This window comes from Mesoplodon densirostris, chromosome 5 (assembly GCF_025265405.1).
Source record: "Mesoplodon densirostris isolate mMesDen1 chromosome 5, mMesDen1 primary haplotype, whole genome shotgun sequence".
Taxonomy (NCBI): domain Eukaryota; kingdom Metazoa; phylum Chordata; class Mammalia; order Artiodactyla; family Ziphiidae; genus Mesoplodon; species Mesoplodon densirostris.
The window spans coordinates 95469518-95490573 of record NC_082665.1 but is presented as its reverse complement, the minus strand read 5'-3'; the positions used below and the strand labels follow the sequence as shown (position 1 = coordinate 95490573).

At 42.5% G+C, this 21056-nt stretch overlaps 1 protein-coding gene across 2 annotated transcripts; it reads left to right on the top strand.

The window, feature by feature from the left end:
• The first annotated feature begins 3094 nt into the window (after nt 1–3094).
• Nucleotides 3095–18733, top strand: TNFSF10 (TNF superfamily member 10). 2 transcript variants are annotated; one of them, XM_060100040.1, is made up of 5 exons: nt 3095–3239; nt 9467–9604; nt 12962–13004; nt 16555–16656; nt 18282–18733. In XM_060100040.1, exons 1-5 carry the CDS (start codon nt 3108–3110, stop codon nt 18731–18733), a joined length of 867 nt encoding a protein of 288 aa, XP_059956023.1. In that variant the 5' UTR covers nt 3095–3107. The 2 variants fall into 2 exon arrangements, with proteins under 2 accessions (XP_059956023.1, XP_059956024.1); XM_060100041.1 differs by having other exon boundaries at nt 12962–13007.
• The last annotated feature ends 2323 nt before the right edge of the window (nt 18734–21056 follow it).

The window sequence follows — 21056 nt, the reverse complement described above, 5'->3', positions numbered from 1 at the left end:
CAACTACCAGGCTTTCAGGCCTGCAGGGTGCAGCCCAGCAACTGAGGAGCCAGCCAGGAGGCCAAGGAAACTCTCGTGAGTGCAGAGATGTGAAGAAATGAGGACAGGGGACAGAAAATTGCAGATGTGATCCTGGGGTGGCCGCCCACTAGCCTGTGAGACCCTGTGGCAGCTGCCTACCATGACAGATGTCTCTCTCTTCCATTAGACTGACGATATCCTGTTAACCTCAGAGTCTCTTTCCACTTTAAAAGTAGCAGCCCCGAGCTCGTGGCTCATCTGACTGCACGGGGATGGCTGGTGAATGCAGACAGAACACAAGGACCTGGATTATCTACAAAATGCCAGCGTACCCCCGACCCACCCCCGCTCAACGACTACAGGCACCGGCTTTAGGGATGTTAACTGAGGGACAGGATTGGGAACCGGAGTGGCCAGTTACCCGGAGGGTCTGGTTGGGCCTGTGGCAACGGCGTAATCATAAGGGTGCCCTCGGGCTTCTGGTCCCACCTGAGGAAGGAAGCAGAGCTCTGATACAGTGTGACGGAACAGCAGCGACGTGTGTCTACAATGCTGCACAACAGGCGGAGGACGATGCCAAAAGGCCTACCCGAGTCAGGGAGCAACGCGAAACACCAGTCTTCAGGGTCGAGCACAGCTGTGTGTGTGACCTACGGGACCCACGGACGTCGACAGTGACCAAGGAACCCACGTGACTGGCCGTGAAGTTCAGGAAAGGGCCGATGCAAATGAAACGTGCTGGCATTTCCACGTGCCTTACAGCCCCGCTGCTGCCGGGCTAATGCAGAGGATGAGTGGGCTGCGTCAGCAACAGGTGAGACGGGAAAGCCGCTCTCAACGTGTGGACACGCCCAGGAGCAATGGGCCCAGTGCCCGTGCCACGTGAACCCAGAGGCCGCTAGTCCATGTCCGCCGAGTTCAGCTGTTGACCACCGAGGGATGTTGCCAGCTATCGGTCAGGACGATAAGTCGCTGTCGCCCTGGCCACGGCATCTACCCCCAGGGGACACATTATAAAACTGGCCCTGAGACTGGCAGGTAAGTCCCTGCGGGTTTGGGTTTGCTGCCTCGTGGGGAATAGGATTAGAAAGGGATTTACAGATTTCACCTGTCTCCTGCCCGGCCCCACCTAAGACCACTGAGGTAATGAATCCAGGCCCTGACTGAAGGAAGGCACCATCATATTAACCCCGTGGGCCTCTCCAGGATTCGGCACTGGCTGTAGGGACGGAGGGTGGAGAGGCGGGATGGTACTGCCCCCCAGGACAGGAGCCACAGGCAGGGGTGGTACGATCTCAGAATGCTGTCACTGCTTGTATTTTGTTTAACGGTCATGATCTTCCCTGCACTGTGCCTGTTATGAGCATCTTACATTTTGTCCCTATTCATGAACTGGGCACAGTGGTGGCCTCACTGCAAAACGAGTCTGAGTGCTGGGTCGACAGTGAGATGCCATTGTCATTCTCCTCTGGACTTTCATGAAAAACTGACCTTATAAGGAGCTGGCTCCAAAGTTTGCCCACTTCTTGGACTCTTGATACTCCTTAGCTGCTATTGCCTGTATCGCATTTGTGGTATTTGGTTGTAGTGCCCTCTCTGTACCTGACCCCAAGGGTATCACGGAAGAGAGGTGGACCAAGATTGTAAGGGGGGTGGAGGGTATGGTCAGGCCACTCAAGATGGCTGTTCTCTTGCTCTCCGTCCATCCCCTGCTCGACCAGGCCCTGCTTCACTCACATGACTCTCCAATCCTCTTAATTACCGGGCTTTATCAGTAACTACCTGCATGCTTGCCCCCTGCCCCAGCCCCTGGTTTCCCTGGCAACTGATGAGCCCACCTGACATCAATTCCCCCTCCCCCATAAATGATAGCCTCCTTCTCCCCTGAGTAGCAAAGTCTGCCGTCATGTCCTGCCAGCCGTCTGCTGCATATGGTGGGATGTCACTCCAGAACCTTTTGCTTCAGATATGTAGGATCCCCTGTCCAATAAACCATTGATGTCCCTGTTGCTGTATCCAGCTTCTTTCTTCAGTTTGGAGGCTGGGCAACTACAAGGCTTGCAGACCTGTGGGGTGCAGCCCGGTAACTACCTAGTCAGAATAAATAAGATGTAAACTAAGAACATGAAGACTGTGCAATTAGAAAATGATGGAAAGACACATACTCATAAAACCTGGTGACCTAGATAGCCCTCTAGCCTAGATAGTGAATGAATGGGATAGTTCATAGAAACATGGATTCACTTCTGATGAGCTGATGACCTGGTTGACAGTGACCATTTCAAAGAAATTTTATTTTTTTAAATGGAGATCTCGACCTTTTTTTAAAAAATTTATTTATTTATTTATTTATTTATGGCTGCATTGGGTCTTGGTTGCTGCGCGCAGGCTTTCTCCAGTTGCGGCAAGCGGGGGCTGCTCTTGGTTGCGGTGCGCGGGCTTCTCATTGCGGTGGCTTCTCTCGTTGCGGAGCACGGGCTGTAGGCACGCAGGCTCAATAGTTGTAGCTCGCGGGCTCCCGAACACAGGTTCAGTAGTTGTGGCGCACGGGCTTAGTTGCTCCACAGCATGTGGGATCTTCCCGGATCAGGGATCGAACCCGTGTCCCCTGCATTGGCAGGTGGATTCTTAACCACTGCACCACCAGGCAGGTCCCCAAAATCTTATTTTGATTAATGGATTGTAGTTATTGTGATCGCAACACTTAGATTTTTTTCACCTTTCTAATCAAATTGAAGCTGTATTCATTTCTTAGGGCTGCCACAACGAAGCAGCACAAATAGAATTGTGTTGTCTTGCAGTTCTGGAGGCTAGAAGTCAAAAACCAAGGAGTCAGCAGGGCCATGGAACCCCTGAAGCCTGTAGTTGGACCTTCCTTGCCTCTTGCTAGCTACTAGTGGTTTGGGATTCCTAGGCTTGCAGTTGTGTAATCCTCATATGTATTGTTTTCTCTGTTTGTCTTAACTTTCAGTTTCATTTTTATTCTTTCCCGTAAGCAAAACGCCACGCCCCACCCACTTCTCCTCTCACGCCAACCATAAGCTGCCGCCTTGTTAACTCTGTGGCAGTCAGACTCTGACAGGACCATGGCCCTGATGCAGGCTCCAGTGGGCCCCAGCCCTGGGCAGACCTGCGCACTGATCCTGATCTTCACAGTGCTCCTGCAGGCCCTCTGTGTGGCCGTGACTTACATGTACTTCACCAACGAGCTGAAGCAGGTCAGTACGATGCACACGCTCTCTGACAGAGGCTCTTGGCAACCCTCTGGTTAACTGCCTTTACTGGCTTCTCTGGGAAGACTTTACAGAGGAAGAGAATCCTCTCTTTCTCTGCCTGGGGACCCTAACTTCTAATGTATATCATTACTGAGGACTTTGCAAAAGTGAATTGAAGGGACTGTGTGCACAAAGTGCAGTTACTGAACTGGCTCCACCAGTTACTAGCAGATGCGGGCAACAAAACTCCTGAGGTAGCTTTGTCTTCAACAGAATGTTATAATATTAACAGCTGCCATTCATTGAGTGCTTTCTGCTTTACAGTTCTTGACTCAAATTCTTGGGAGTGAGAGGAACTGCATCAGGGCAGGACTGTATCTGCTTTTGCTTTCTGTGACACCTCTAGGCGCTAGCACAGAGCTCCCACATAGTAGGTGTTCACTAAACACTTGTTGAATGAATAACCAACCTTCACCAATGTACTGCCAGGACACAGGGAGTAGGGTAGACTTGAGGCTTAACCCAAAGCCAGGCTCTAAACCACTTGTAATAATGCTGTTTTGTGTTCCAAATGTGGCTAATTCCAGTGGATTTTGAATGCAAAATTACTGAAAATAAGCCAACCCCAGGTTTTGGCTTTCTGTGTACATATTTTTTTCATTTAATTTTTTTTATTGGCGCATAGTTGATTTACAGTGTTGTGTTTGTTTCTGCTGTATGGCAAAGTGAGACAGTTACAACCAGACATATATCCACTCTTTTTTTTTTTTTTAGGGTTCACAAATCTTTCTTTAATGACTCTTTAAAAGGTAGCAAAACTGGTTCTACTCAAATAGAATGATATCCAGTCTTAAAATTTTTTTTAATAAGATTTTTTTGATGTGGACCATTTTTAAAGTCTTTATTGAACTTGTTACAATATTGCTTCTGTTTTATGTTTTGGTTTTTTGGACACAAGGCATGTGGGATCTTAGCTCCCTGACCAGGGATTGAACCCTCACCCCCTGCATTGGAAGGCAAAGTCTTAATCAGTGGACCGCCAGGGAAGTCCCTATCCACTCTTTTTTAGATTTCTATTCCCATATAGGTCATTACAGAGTATAGAATAGTGTTCCCTGTGCTATTCAGTAGGTTCTTATTAGTTATCTATTTTATATACAGTAGTGTGTATATGTCAATCCCAGTCTCCCAATTTATCCCTCCCCCCTATTCCCCCGGCTTGTTTTCTACATCTGTGACTCAGCTTCTGTTTTGTAAATAGGTTCATTTGTACCATTTCTTTAGATTCTACATATAAGCAATATCATACGATATTTGTCTTTCTCTGTCTGACTTACTTCACTCAGTAAGACAATCTCTAGGTCCATCCACGTCACTGCAAATGGCATTATTTTGTTATTTTTTATGGCTGAGTAAATCCATTGTATACAGTACCACATCTTCTTTATCTATTCCTCCTTTGATGGACATTTAGGTTGCTTGCATGTCCTGGCTATTGTAAATAGTGCTGCAATGAACATTGGGGTGAATGTATCCTTTCAAATTATGGTTTTCTCCAGATATGTGCCCAAGAGTGGGATTGCTGGATCATATGGTAGCTCTATTTTCAATTTTTTAAGGAACATCCGTACTGTTCTCCATAGTGGCTCTATCAATTTACATTCCCGCCAACAGTATAGGAGTTTCTGTGTATATTTTGACTAATTGTATATTGTATAGTAGGGAACTTCGAGCTGGAAGGAATTTTGGATACCCCTCGTTGTATAGATGAGACTAGAGACTGCCAGAGAAATGACTTATCCGAGCTCAGGCAGAAATTTGGAAGCAGAGCTGGACCCAGCTCAGCTCATAGGGAATGCTCCTCCCATCACAGCAGGGTGTCAGTAGGGTTAACCTATCTCCCCCTTTTGCTGAACAGCACCCTGCTGCATGGTGACAGTGCAACATCAAATCTGTCAGCTGGGCAGGAAATGCAAGGCTAAGGGTCTTGGACAAATATAAAATAGTGTTTATCTGTTAAGGAAATAAATGCAGTTTGTATATCCTGTGGAGTATAAACTTGGCTCTCAACTGGTTGGGAATTTCCTTTGGAAATGAAGTGAATAAAACAAGAGTCAACAAGTAATTATACAAATGATCACTACCATTAGATGGCCAGTAAAGTCAGCTTTGTTATAGGGCAATTTCAAAGAGCCTGTATTTAAGAAAAAAAATCAACGTGATTATAATCATGCCTTTTAGTTCTATGTCTGCCCGAGAGACTGGAATGCTGCTGTTTCCCAGTTTGGAGACAGCATGTCCTAAGCTTTGTTAACTTTGCAGTATAAATAGTGAGTCTGTGTCTCCATATACAAGAGGTTCCCTCAATTTGCTATCATTACAAGTTGGCCTCATTTTAAGACTGAATCAACTCGTTATTTACTGATCTGAGTTATGCAATTGTCTGTGTACATGATCAAGTTTCTTTGAATTCTATAAAAATGGAAATTTCAAAGTTTAACATCTCCCCACTTGCACACATTTTTCCTGATTGCATGTTCATATGTGTACACTTCTGTATAGACATGCAGAAGAATTTATTAAGAGTATCAGAAAGAAGAGAATTAAGAGATATTGAGCAAAAACTGTTCCAGAAACTTTCAAAATACTGCCCTATTTAATCCTCATAACAATTCTAGAAAGTAAATATAATTATCCCATTTTACAGATGAACAAACTAAGACTCAGGGAAGTTAGGTAAAAGGTGAAGCCCAATTTTGAACCCAGGCATTAAATAGGGGCTCAGTAAATGGTAACCATTGTAATCAGCATTGAGAAGTCTCTTGGAGTTGTCACCCTCTTCATCAGGAATTTATGCAAGGGAAAATGAATCTGAATCTCTTTGGGTGACTGTGTAGAGTTTGGAAAAGCATATTCAACACAAGTATTAATTTCCTAAATGAGATCACAGGTTTCACTCTGGCAAGCAAAAATTTGCAGAAGATACAGTGGGCAAGGATTATAGGGAGTGTGGGTTGAGCCGGGCTGAGGGCTGTTGGATTGGACCCTCACAATTAAGCCTGTAGACCTGCGAGCATGAACAATAAATATGGGCTTAGCCTCTAAAGTCTATGACTCTGAGAAAGTTTTATGACAAGGGGACTACCTATTGCTGTGGCATTATAGATGGGGAAGACAAAGGAGAAGGAGACCCTTATCCACTGATGTCCATAAATGATCCTTTATGCTATTTGTGGTTTGCAGAAACTGATTGTCAGAGACTAATGTCTGGGCAGCAGAGAGGGTCAGTGCTCCCACCTTGAAGTCTCTGAGCCAGCCAGCAAAGGAGTCCACCCTGCTGACTTCATGCCCTGCCAAGGACTGGTTGGCCCTGGCCTAGACAGTCACACCGTTTGTGATGGCAACAGCAGCAGTCGAGTGGAATCCACTTCTCAGAACCAAGGGCAATAGCCATCTCTCTCCTTCTAGAGTTGTCCAGATAAAAATAGCACGCTCATCCCCCTGCCCCCAACACCCAGATGTGGTTAGCAAGAGAACAGCCCCAGCCTGAGAAGTGCTGTAGGAAATTCAACCTCAAAATGTGAAAGGATGTGAAAAGGCAAGGGGCAGAGAGACATCATATTAATCATTCTTGGAATAACCATAGCACCACCTTGCCCATGTGTCAGTTACCTGTGTTGGCCTGGGTCTGTAGAGGAAACTACTAAATATGAAACTTGTGGGGGTGGGATGCAGAGTGGCTGGGGCTTTCTTTTGTTCTGAAGTCAATATGGGTTGGCCAAAAATTTCGTTCAGAGTGTGCCATTGAAAACCCCGAGCGAACTTTTTGGCCAACCCAATACAAACATTAACAATATCTAGAAGGAGAAATAAGTTGTGATCTTTAGAGGGTAGAATTATGGGTGCCACTTTTCAATTTTTCTATATTTTATCAATTTTCTACAGCTAATGTTGTAAAAATGTCTATGCTATCCATATGATTTTCATACAGATCTAAAGAGCATGACATTTTTGTATAGTCTTAAGAGAAAACAACCATATACAAAATTGCCCACACCCAGTCTAATCTCAACCCTGTAAAAAAAAAAAGAGAACATCCAAAGGTTAACTAGGAGGTGGAATGAGGGTGGATCAGAGGTTTTTATTTGTTTCACTTTTAGAAGAGTATTCTATAATCTTCTATATTTTCCAGGCTGCCTGTGTATCCTCAGCGTCTTTAGGCTTCATTCAATCTGGGTTAACACTGCAGTCTCACTAGCTTGTCAGACTCCCTCCCACGTCTACTTAGGACCTTAGTTTTCAAGGTTCTCCCTCCCCACCTCCTGAAAGTGTTTCTGGAAAATCTCCAGAGGCCAGCAGTTGGTCCTGACCTGGGCTGGCCCCTGCTCTCTTCCACTCTCTCAAACTCCACTTGACTTCACAGGGGCTGTCAGCTACCCTGACCGCCTGATCCCAGCACCTCTCAACTCTGCCCTGTCCTGCCCCCAGCCTCAGCCTCCCGGGCACTCAGCCCTTTCATGCTGAGACAGCTTCCAACTGCTGTGAAGTAAGATGACAAGTTGCTCCCTCCCTTCTGTGTCATGCACATTGTTTTGTCCCAACAGGTTACGAAAATCAGTTAAGCCTGTTTATTCAGTTTCATCAAGTCAATGCCTGGCCAAGGCACACCCAGTCCTGCTGGGCTGGGACGATGGCTAATACAACTGTTCTTCCTGGAACTACTCTCAGGCCTTGTTGGTGAATCCAGCTCTTCTTCCCTGATCCTCCCCTCAGTTTGCTAGACATGCTCTTCTATTTCTAAATTGAGTTCCTTCCTTGGAAAGGCTTTTTAAGCTCACATAAATTGCAGACGAAAATTAATGTCTACAGTAGAAGAACATGGAGGTGGGTAGGATCAAAGGAATGGTGTCTAATTTCATCGCCAGTCATAACTCAGGTGGTCCCAGCTGTCACCCCCACTACATCTACTAGGCCAATGTTTTACTCTTGGAATTTTAAAGAGGAAGAAAGAAAATAAACATTTACTTAAAAGTAAATGAATGTTCTATGCCAGAGTGTGGGGAAGGAATTAATTAACTCAGGTTTGTCACTTTTATGCTTGAGAGAACTGATCAAATGTACAAGGAGTACATGGCTGACAGTACGGACCTGCATGATTCTGGCTGAAAGCTCTCGTAAATATTTAAGTTATTTTGATCTGGAATGAGATCATGTTTCTATAGGAGGGAGCAGCGCATCGTTAAGTTTGATCTTTCCTTCAAGGTTTGAAGTCCCCTAAGTTCAAATAACAGATAAAATTGGCTATTTTCCCATTTATTTCCCCAGAGAAAGGCAATTCAATGGATTTGTACAGAGAAATAACATCTCCTGAATCCCAGTTGTTAAAAATGAAAACAGGAAAAACAAAAAAATCTGACCTTGCATGAACATCCTGTTTTTCTTCGTAAGATTAATCAGTTGTCATTCTGGAGTGCTCTGGACGGTTTGGGGTGTGTGTGTGTGTGTGTGTGTGTGTGTGTGTGTAACATCAAGCACAGACTTTGTTGGCAAATGTTTACCCTCAATCAGAAGAAGGAAGCAAACCTTCAAATGGTGTTTCGAGTCTCTACAGGTAAATCCCTAGCTGGTGTGGACATTCAAACGTCTAGTGGCAATGTAGTCTGGATTCTGCCATCCAGAGGAGTAGAAATCACAACAATAACTAGAATCTACTAAGACAATCAAAGCTCAGATCAAGAAACAGAATATTACCTGCACCCTAGAGGCTTTGGCTAATTTTTTATTTAGGATCCTGGAATGTAAACAAACTCCACTGCCTACTTTGTACCTGGTGGGTTTCTAGCTGTAGGATGGGAGTCACACTATGTCAGAGCTGAAAGGAACCTCAAAGATCACCACGGTGAGCCAGCACAAAATGCAGATGAAGAAGAGATGTCGCAGAGTAGAAGCAATTTGTTGAGGGACATACGACTGCTCAAGGGCAGGGGCAGCAAAGGGCATTGTGACCCTGGATGCCTGGCCCACACCTGTTTCCCTTCCACCACATCCAGCTGCTTACCTTTATTCAACGGACAAAGAACGGCATGCTTACTTTTACTTCAGGCAATGAGCTTTTCCACGGTGCTAAGCCTTCTCTGAACCCGTCATCAGCTTCTGTTGTTTTAACTTGTAAATGAACAAAAAGAAAAAGCACTTGTGCATAATATTGTGTTATATTCATCTCAACCCAGATGCAGGACAAGTACTCCAAAAGTGGCATCACTTGCTTCTTAAAGGACGATGACAGTTCTTGGGATGCCAGTGATGACGAGAGTATGATCAACCCCTGCTGGCATGTGAAGTGGCAACTCCGTCAGTTTGTTAGAAAGGTAAGTGAACCATGGGGTCGCTTTACCAGCAGGCATAGAAGGTCGGAGGAGAAGGACTATTTTAGATCAAGCTTAGAGTCCTTATTTTGTAAGGGAGGAAACTGGGGCCCAGAGTGTTTAAGTGATTGCCCTCAAATTCACTGAACTAGGAAAAGACGGACAGCACCGAACAGTGGGTCCTGATCAACTCCTGGTCTAGAGTTTATTCCTCTCCTCCAGAGACCTCCTTCATCGAGTCTAAACTTTTTATCTCACCTTGTGGAAACTGAGGCACGGACAGAGCAATGTGTTCAAGGTCACACAACAGTAAAGGATGTGTGTGATTTCTTTTTTTATTCAGAAGACAAGAGAAACCAAACAATGGTGTTTTATAGTCTTCCCACATTGTTGTTCTCTGTTATTTTTTCTTTCGTTTTTGTTTTCTTTTTTCTTTCTTTCTTTTTTTTTTTTTTTTTTTTTTTTTTTTTACAAACCCTTGTGTCGCCACATTGTGGTTCTCTGGAATTAAGTCTTTATTTATTTTTGTATGCATATAGAGATGAAGAAAGAGGAAAGGAAGAAGGAAGAAAGAGGTACTTTGAGAAATTGAAGGTGATGACATCTCAATTTACAGTTAATAAATGACACGTTACAAAATATTATTTTCTGTTTGTGAAAGTTGCTTAAATAGGATCTCCAGCAGAAACTTTGTTAGCTAACAGCTTATTTCACTAAATATGATTACTTAATTATACTTTCAGTGACAGGACATGTCAAATATAGTTTCTTCTCTCAGGCTGCTTCCTTATTTGTAAGATGGCATTAATAACATTTACCTTCTGCATATCCAGAAAGGCCAGCTGTGAACACAAACATGAAAACTGCAAACCTCATTGTTTAAAAAAATTACTGGGGATATTCCCAGGGTAGGAGGAGGATGTGTTTTAAAGAAATCATTGTAAGTCTATTGTCTGGTACTCAGTGTGCCCTTCCATAGAAACAGTGTTATGTCGGTGGTTAGGCTCTGATTTATAACCCTAAGCAGTCCTCGCAGTAAAGCCCAGCATCACCTGTGATGCTATTCCTATGAGAAATGAAATCAGACTTCCACCTGGTTGTCCTAGAAACACATCTGCTCCACGGCTGCCCTGGAATCGTGGGCAGGACACCTGCCACGCACAAGCTGTCCTGGAACAGCTGGGACTCCATTGCCCCAAGTGAAAAACACCAGGAAAGACCCAGGGTTGGGGAAGTGTCCTGAGGAACCTGAGGAATGGGACCCCACGGTTCCTAGGATTAGAGGGAGGGTGGCAAACCCACTGGTGGCAGAGGAGAGAAACTCAGAACTAGAGTAGAAATCTGGAGACCGAGGAGGGGGCTGGGTGCTGGGCCTGGGAGTGGCGAGATAAGAGAAGCGGTGTGGGTGGTTTTTACAGGTCTCTTTTCTGCTCTTCCCCCGTCCCTCCCATTCTCACATCCTGCCACTGACTAGAGAAGAGAGGGCACACAGCCGTGGATGAGAGCGTAGGAGGGGAAAAGAGTTCCCCATTTTTCCAGGCACCGTGAAGTGAACAATTTCCCATAAACATCCTATGCCCATTATGTATATTATCTCCCTTAATCCTCAAACAGCTCTGTGAGGAAGGAATCATTATTATCTTCTTTAAAAAAAATAGATGAAGAAATTAAAGTAGTTCATATCAGTTAAGTAACTTGAGTAAAGTTTCCCAGGGCTGCTAATGAACAGACTTGAATCCAGTCCATCTGATTGTACTACAATCTTTTTTTTTTTTTTTCTTGGTGGCACCGTGTTAAGGACCACACTGTAGGACTTACCCTTTTGCCTTTCCTCCTCCTCCTTTTTCCTTCCTTCCTTCCTTCCTTTCTGGCCCAGAATGAGAGTGAGAGAGCTAATGTGCTGAGGCCACCCCTTGCTTCCCTTCCCACACGCCAGTGCCCATTGCCCTACAGGCAGCCCCCCATTATCTGGGGTCAGAGCTTTTGACAGAGGAAAAAGAAGAGAGCTTCTGATTTGCAGCGGGAGTGCAGAGGAAGGGAGTTTCTGACGGTTGTATAATTAACTACAGTGACGGGAAAGGTGGCAAGGATGGGCAAAGCCCCCAGGGGTGACAGAACTGAGTGGAGAGGCATTTAAAGCCATGGATGAGTCACGTCAGGGTGGGCTCATTTAACAGAAAGGCTAGATTTCGTTCTTTATTACTGGTTTTCCCCACTGGTTAGCACAAAGAAAATGATATGAAGTGTTTAGTAGGATATGAGAATTTGGTAAAATATCTTTGTGTTGAGAATGTCTCAGCCACATTCTCAGAAATGAGAGAGTGACATGGTGCTACCAGGTCACCGCTGGATGGGTTGTGTGTGTCTGTGGGCACCAGGAGAGAGAGGGAGTGTGCCTTACACCTTGAGTCTTGGGTATGTCTGATAATTTAAAGCTCCTGGACTCTTGACACAGTGCCTTTATACACGCATGCATGCAGCTACACCCAAAATGCACTATACACACACACATACATGCAGACACACACAGACAATGCACTTATACGCATGCATGCATGCAGACACACACAGACAATGCACTTCTACACATGCATGCATGCAGACACACACAGACAATGCACTTCTACACATGCATGCATGCAGACACACACAGACAATGCACTTATACGCATGCATGCACGCAGACACACACAGACAATGCACTTCTACACATGCATGCACGCAGACACACACAGACAATGCACTTCTACACATGCATGCACGCAGACACACACAGACAATGCACTTCTACACATGCATGCACGCAGACACACACAGACAATGCACTTCTACACATGCATGCATGCAGACACACACAGACAATGCACTTCTACACATGCATGCACGCAGACACACACAGACAATGCACTTCTACACATGCATGCACGCAGACACACACAGACAATGCACTTCTACACATGCATGCACGCAGACACACACACCCAGAAAGTGCGGTGACATGGCTACCACATCCGTCAGCCAGAAGGAGACCTGGGGAACGTTAGGCTGACCTAACTTGGAGAAGGATAACTCCTTGCTCCTGTGCTGCTCCAGGTGTGGGCTTTCAAAGACTTCATCCAGAAACAGAAGTCTCCCAGACAGAGGACCATCCTTCCATCCACAGTAGGGACAGCTGCCTCCATATTCATCCCAGCTCCCACCCTGCCCCACACACTCTACGCTTGGACAACTTAAAGCTGCCTAGGTTGATATTTTAGGTGGAAATTTTCTGTTAGACGTCAGCAAGAAGAGCCACAGACATTCTATAGTCAGTCTAAATGCTTAGGGAAATTAACAAGCTTTATTCAATACTATTTGCAGATCATTTTGAGAACCTATGAGGAAGCCATTCCTTCAATTCCAGGTAGTATTCTTTTTGTTGTTACTTTAATTTTCTACTGTCAGCCTTGTGATAGGGTGAATAGCTCTCCATCTTCTTTCTCTCTGCTCCCATCCACACATCCCACCTCTGACCACTGCTCAGTGTCTCAAGCTGCTTAATTCTATTTCCTCCCTTGCACTAGCAGCTAGAAAGCTCAGAAGCAAATCTGTGACCCACCTATGGTCTGAACTTCGTTTCATCTGAATTTTATTCTTCCAACGTGGATTTTCCTTTCACCTCAACTTCTTTGATTCTTTATTTTTACCTTCTAATGTGGGTAACTTTCTGGAGTATAGCTGGAAAAAAAGGGCACCCAAGTTACCCATCTTCTCTGCTTCTGACCACCCCTAGGCTCAAAGCCTTTCTTTATGCAAAAGCCTCTTGCTCCGTCATCTCTTTCCCAGCAATCCTTCTACCCACCCCGAAATCCTCATCCTGCAGTCCCCACACCTTGGCTATCTCCGCTGATGGTCACCAGCCTGCTCTTGACCCACAGCCCCCTTCATTGTTATTGCCCAGGCCGGCTTCTCTAGTCCTGCAACTGGCTTCTTCCATTCCTGGATTTTCACATAACCACCTCCTTCTCACCCTCCATCCTCATCACCTACTCATCACCTCTCAGAGAGAACTTTCCTGACCAACTTTCTAAGTAAGTTCACCCACATCCTATTTTTTCTATCACACTTACCTTGTTCATTTCCTTTGATTGATATATATATAAATCAAAGGAAAATATATAAATATTCTCTGTGTTCTGTCTGATTCCCTACTAGAGGAAAGATCCACAAAGACAGAAAACATGCCTCTTTCTCTCACCTCTCTATTCCTAGACTTAACTGTACACCTCAGGCCTAGTAGATCCTCTCTTATCCCCCTGGTCCTTACCTGCACCGCCTTTGGTGTGTGTGTTCATGTGCATGTGTGGGTGTGTATTTTGACTGAGATGAAATTCACATAACATACAACTAACCATTGTGAAGCGCACAATTTGGTGGCCATTAGTACCTTCACATTTTTGTGCCACCATCCCTCTCTACACAGAAAGTTCTTAATACATGTTTTTTAAATCAATACATAAGTAAATACAACTGATGAATTAAATTTACTGCTGCTTTGCATTTGGCTCACCATAGCCCCATTTTCCCCTGTTAATAATCATACCAGCCTGCATATGTGTACCAGAGACTTACAGTCCTGGGGTACACCAGCCTGGCAGAGAAGAATCAGTTTTTTAATAGATATTTTATTAATGATGTCTTCCTAATTTTCAGCTATCCTTTTCCATTACAATAAGCTTCCTCATCACTTGACAATCCCCACCATCCTTTATTAAATGGGCTTTATTAAATACGAAGGCAAGACCTGGTCCCAGGGTCTAAGCATTCTTTCTGGTCATTTCCCCGAAGGCAAAAACAGTAGTAGGAATGTTGAACACTACTTCTCTTCTAATGAGGAACACCAGATCCGTGGTCTACAGTAGATGCATGTACTATTTTCAGTGTTGGAAGAAAAATATTCTTTTCTGTTCATCCCAGTGGGGCGTAGAAATCATATACTCCTCAGTATACCAAGATGTATCCATGACACCCAAATATACATATTCACAGACTTCTTTTCCAGGAGCTGTTTGCTATAGCCAGTAGGAAATGTCCTCTCTTCAGAATTTGCTTTTAAAGCCAGGCTCTCCCATATCCTTGCAATGACCTCAAATGCAAGATATTTGTAACTGGATTCCATGACTGAATATTTTAAAATAAAGTGTTACAGTCTAGGGGAAGTCAAGGCATTATGAATTATTTATCAATGGTGGTTAAAAGTAGATGGACACATCAACCTTGAAAGCTGAGCATTCTGAGAGTAACATGTAATTGACTGTACTTCCCCAAGCTGTGTTTGGTTTTCAGTATCCTGCACACACCCACCTATCCTGAATAAGTAACAACACCAGATAGATGGAGAGACTCCTTAGCATTCCTTCCTCTCCTATGAAATTTTATCACCTCCTTTCAGTTTCTTCTACTACTAGCCTAGATTAAAGCTTCCTGTTCTCAGACCTGATCAATTACAGCCATCTGCTAACTCGCCAATCTCCAGCCCTCTCACTTTCTACCCATCAAACCTTACTATGAGGTAGTTTAACCTAAAGCACAACACATATCTTTTTGCTTCCCTGATCAAAACCTTCCAGAGTCTTCCCATGTCTGTAAAAATTCAAATCTCTTAGTCTAACATTCAGATCCTCTATAGTTTAAATCCTCATTCAAGCCTGAAACTGAACTCCTCTGATGCCTGTGTCCCAGGAATGCTTTGTGCATCCTGCCTTGGGGACACTATTCTAGACCTCTGGGAATGCCCTTTTCCCATTGCTGAGGGTCCCAAGCCTCCCCAGCCCCACCCATTTCAGAGAATTGTCCTGCCCCTCCAATGCTTTCTTGCATTCATTTGTTTATAGTTCTTTCTCCATCTTCCTAGAAGAGTGTCAGGTATAGATGTGATGGGCACTTTGGTTTGCTGGAGTACATGAATGAAAGGGCCTTAGTCCAAACCCTCCCCTGACCTCAGCTCTCCAATAAATAGGAATCTTTCTCTCCCCTGAACACCCATCACCCTTCATTTCTATTTCTTATAGGTTAATTTTCACTTTCTAATTTGTGTCTTCCCTAAAAGCTGTAAGTCCCTTGAGGGCTCAGTCAGTGTAATCAGTGATTAATCTTTGAAGTCCCTGTGGAGCACTGCCTTGTCCCTGGACGTATTTGCTTGATGAAAATGTATAGTTTATCTCAACAATGAACGTAAACATCCTGGGAAGTTTGAGCTGATTTTTTTAAAGAGTAGTTTGTTGAATTTGTAGTCTTTCAGTCTGCTCCAAAGTACTTCGGATGGTGGTCAATAAATGTTATTTATTTGTTATAATCTAGTGAACCAGTGATTTTTATGCTCATATACTGGTTATCATGACCATTATGTCATTTCATATTCCCTTTGGGAGGTGAGGGAAATGACTGTTGGATACCAGTTTGTAGCATCTCTGGACAATTGTTATCACTGCTACTCCTTTAGAGTAGGTAGTATCTAGCAGGGAGGAAAAAATAATTGAGATGATAAAAATTGGTATCACTCTGTTTCTATATATAACTCAAAGTGAAAATTTGCCAGTACCTGGTATTGGTGCATTTTAAATGCCTCAGCAGGAATATTATAATTCCACAGTTTTGTTGTTATTATTGTAGTTTAGGAAAAGGGTCAGAATCTTCACTTTGTTATATTCTAGTTGAACCCTACCCCTGAGATGCCGATACATTTTAGCCCAAGTTACTGCTTATCCTTCCCATCTAAAGTACTTTTCAAGTTCAACATAGGCTGAAGTAGACTGATTATAATACTAAAATGTAAATTGGTTTTATGAAAACCCATATAATCAACTTTGGGAGCCCAGTGTGCTTACAGTGCTTGATTGATAAGAGCTGTGAACAGCAATGTATCTGAGACGTGTTTGACAAGTGCTGATGATTCTTTGTCTTTTCTCTTTTAGAAAAGCAACAGAATATTCCTCACCTAGAAAGAGAAAAAGGTCCTCAGAGGGTAGCTGCTCACATAACTGGGACCAATCGGAAAAGCACATTCTCAGTTCTAAGTAAGAGAAACAATGAATATATGGTTTAAAAGAAGGGAATGGAAGAATTTGTTCCAAATAATTTATTCTTTTAGCTTGTATCAGAAATGTTTATATGGCTATCTACAACATGCTCAGTAGTAATCAAGTCTCAGATGGACTCTTTTCGGAAGCAAGATTACAAGATGAATAGCTTAGTTACTGCCCTGGCATAACTGGCTTCAAGAAAATTCTGAAGTGGAAGTGGGAGAACTTTGAGTTTCCCATGCCCCCAGTTTTGCTTTTCTTCTTCTTTTTTTTTAAAGTAATTTCTCTCTCTTTCATCAAATCTTTCTCCTCTTCAAAGGTTCTAAATCAGTCATCTACTTTCCCCATGAGTCACCAAGGCCTCCCAGTGGCATTTGTATTAGGTTGAACCATAAAAAGTTGGCCAATATTTGACCATTTTGCACTTACAGAAATGTCAGTTTCATATGGTTTAACCAAATAGGTTAAGCCTAATTATTAGCTGTAGAACAGGTGTCCATATACTGCTGTGGTTAGTGCATAGGTCTTGTAATCTAAATACCCACATTGGAATCCCAGCTACTCCTTACCTAGTTCTTTGTTTTGAGCAAATTACTTAACACAATCAAGCTTCATTTTCTTCATATACAAAGTAGAGATAATCTTTAACTCATAAAACAGTGAAGATTAATGCAAAACGCTGTTGCATTGTAAGTACTCAATAAGTAGTGCTTTTATTATTGTAAAAAGTTTTGTCCCAGGTTAAAGAAATTTCAGGCATTAGTTAATGAATGAAAAGGCTGTTGGGGTTTTTTTGTTGGTTGGTTGGTTTTTGTTTGTTTTTTTCTGGGCAGTTGCCTTCATGGTATTCCTGAACTCATGTTTTGTAAATCGTTGACATGTTCTGCCTATGAGTGAGATCATTATTTCACTATTCCTGTTTACTATTCATCAATTAATATGATAGTTATTTTCAACTCTTGAAAAACTCAATTTTGCGTCAATCATGGAGATGAGCCCAAAGTTTAGAAGAGTATCATATCTTAGTAAGGCCCATCTTCATTCAAAGTCTTTGGGATTTAAAGATCCAAAGATCTGAAGATCTTTAAATCTGGGCTCTTTTTGCCAAACCTTGTACCCTGTCTTATTGGACTAGAAATGCCTTCTGCTTGGATGGTGCTTTTGACACTGGGTTAGAGAAAGACCAAGGAGGAATCCAAAAAGACCTAAAAGAATAGCAGGAATTTATGAGCTCTAGGCTTGAGGAAATAGATAAGTTTCTTTTGGTTTCCATCTACATCGTTGATCTGAGCTCACCAGCACAGGAAAGGAGGCAGGGGTTCTGTATAGAAATTCTTCGCAGGAGTAAAGATTGCCATCTTAGTGAACCATTCCCGTGCTACTATTCAGAGTAGATGAGGTACAAAAAAGTAAGGGACTTCCAACAGATCACAGTGATACGGGAGCCTCCAGATTTCTATATGACTAGAATTTAGAATCCTTGGAAGATTGAAGGAGCAAGAAGTTTTTATTATAAAAAATTCTTTACAAGCCCAACCAAGCATTGGCTAGCCACAGCTATTGGGAAACGTCTTGTTTTGCTACAAGCTAACTTTATTTTTCTCTAAACTTCATCCCAGGCTCCAGGAATGAAAAAGCTTTGGGCCAGAAAATAAATTCCTGGGAGTCGTCAAGAAAAGGACATTCATTCTTGAATAATTTGCACTTGAGGAATGGGGAGCTGGTTATCCACCAAACAGGGTTTTATTACATCTATTCCCAAACATACTTTCGATTTCAGGAAACTGAGGAGGTTTTGGGAACAGTTTCAACAGAAGAGAACAGAAAGAAAAACAAACAAATGGTACAATATATTTACAAATGCACAAGCTATCCTGACCCCATACTGCTGATGAAAAGTGCTAGAAATAGTTGTTGGTCTAAAGATTCAGAATATGGACTCTATTCCATCTATCAAGGTGGAATATTTGAGCTTAAGGAAAATGATCGAATTTTTGTCTCTGTAACTAATGAGCAATTGATTGACATGGACCAAGAAGCCAGTTTTTTCGGGGCCTTTTTAATTGGCTAAATGATCTGCAAAGAAAAAACAGTGCCCCCAGAGAGACCTTTCACTTTTCAGAGTGATATACTGTGAAAAGACTGCAAAAGAGCTGACAAAATAAGGCAGCCTGAGCAGAGCAGTCTCAGTCACAAGACTCTACAACACAAATTTTCTGGTATCTCTGAAAAGTGACCAACTTATTCCAAGAAAGAGAAACTGATGAAAGACCTTCTGAGACTCTACCTGATATCAGCTTGCTAGCAGAAATCTAAAAGGTTCTCGGTTTACAAACATTTGCGTAGCAATTAACATCTTCTGCCTTAACCGTCTACTCTTGCGAAGATACCAGAAGACTGAAAGGTCACAGTCAAGGTATGCCATGTGCCAGGGGAGTTGGTGCAGTGTGGGGCCTTGTGGGAGTTGTCCTGTACCCTTGTACTCTTGGAAATAAGAAAATTCCATTCGAAATCATATCATTTCACTAAACAAATTAAATTTATGTTTAGTGAACAAGGAACTATTTTCAGTTGGCCAAAAAGTTCGTTCGGGTTTTCATGTAATCATATGTAAAAATCCGAACGAACTTTTTTGCCATCCCGATAGTTCTGAATGGTTTGTGCTTTTCACTCCCAAAAGTCAAGCTGACCGAAAGTACTGAAGATATTTTTGATAAAAGACTCTAAAATGAATGATAAGCTAATCAGAAATCGGGAATTTGGCCCCTTGTGAGCAGGAGAACTGGGAAAGTGGGGAAAAAAAAAGAACTGTTTGATAATGTAACTTAAGGATGGGCAAGAATTAATTATGACTTTATATTTTTATACTAAAATTTAAAAATATGTGTTCCTTTTTCAATAAAAACATGTTAAAATATGTAGTTTTTGTGTATCTCGTACTTATGTTTTATAGTAACAAGATTACTAATGACAGGGGTGGGGAAAGGACTTCTAATCTCTTTTTCATGGTATCGTTTATCTGACATGTCTTACAGAAGAAAGAAAGAAACTGCTCACTTTTTATATAATGTGATTAAAATATATCAGTCCTTTCCTTTATAGCTAATACTTTTGTTATAGGTTGAATTGTGTCCCCACAAAAGGTATGTAGAAGTCCTCCTCCCCAGTACCACAGAATGTGACCTTATTTGGAAAGAAGTTTGTTGCAGATATAATTAGTAAAGATGAGGTCATAGTGGAATAGGCTGGGTCCTTAATATTGTATAATGTGACTGGTGTCCTCATTATTTAAAGAAGGAAATTTGGAAACAGAAACAGAGACCCACAGGGAGAACTCCTTGTGGCAACAGAGGCAGAGATTGGAGTGAGGGAGTTGCAAGCAAGGAGCTCCAAGGATTGACGGCCCTCATCAGAAGTTCGGGAGACAAGAAGAGATTCTACCCATAGCCTCAGAAATCTACTGACACCTTGATTTTGGACTTCTGGCCTCAAGAACTGTGAGAGAATAAATTTCTGTTGTTGAAAGCTACCCAGTCTGCGGCCCTTTGGTTCAGCAGCCCGAGGAAGCTAATACGGCTTTGTACACTATGTTCAAGAAATCTATTTTTACCGATGTGCACAGATATCACCATCTATATTTTTTTCTGAAATCTTTAAATTTGGCCTTTCATAGTTTGATAGTGGGATTCAACTGTAATTTAATTCGTGTGTAATGAGCTAGGGATGGAATTTTATCTTTTACCATATCAGGGACCAGTTGTCCAGCACTGTTCATTGGCTAGTCCACTCTTTCCCCACTGATTTTAAGGTTTAATATCATATACCAACATACCAGGGGGTCTGTTTCTGTGCTCACTTTCTTTTCCTATTGGCCTGGTTGTCCGTCCTTGCACCCATACCATCCATTTTTTAAAAACTGTGAAAAAATATAAATAACATAAGATTTACCATTTAACCATTTCTGAGTGTACAGTTCAGTGGCATTAAGTACATACACACTCTTGTGCAACCATCACCACTATTCATGTCCAGAGCATTTCATTATCCCAAACTAAAACTTTGTAACCATTAAACAATAATTCCTCATTTTCCCTTCCTCCCGCCCCTGGTAATCACCATACTACTTTCTTTATGAATTTGACTGTCCTATGTACCTCATGTAAATAGAGTTATGCAATATCTGTTCTTTTATGTCTGGCTTATTTGACTTAGCATAATGTCTTCAAGGTTCAATCCATGTTGAAGTATGTATCAGAATTTCATTTCTTTTAAAAAAATTTTTAAATTTAAATATAGTTAATTTACAATATTATATTAATTTCTGCAGTTCATTTCTTTTTAAGTCTGAATAATATTGCATTGTTGGAAAATACATACCACATTTTGTTTATTCA

Excerpts from the sequence above, each read along its gene's own strand:
- TNFSF10 (XM_060100041.1), top strand. The coding sequence starts at position 3,108 with ATGGCCCTGATGCAGGCTCCAGTGGGCCCCAGCCCTGGGCAGACCTGC. Across the intron at positions 3,240-9,466 it reads TCACCAACGAGCTGAAGCAG|ATGCAGGACAAGTACTCCAA; the intron begins GTCAGTACGATG and ends ATCTCAACCCAG. Across the intron at positions 16,657-18,281 it reads AAGCACATTCTCAGTTCTAA|GCTCCAGGAATGAAAAAGCT; the intron begins GTAAGAGAAACA and ends ACTTCATCCCAG.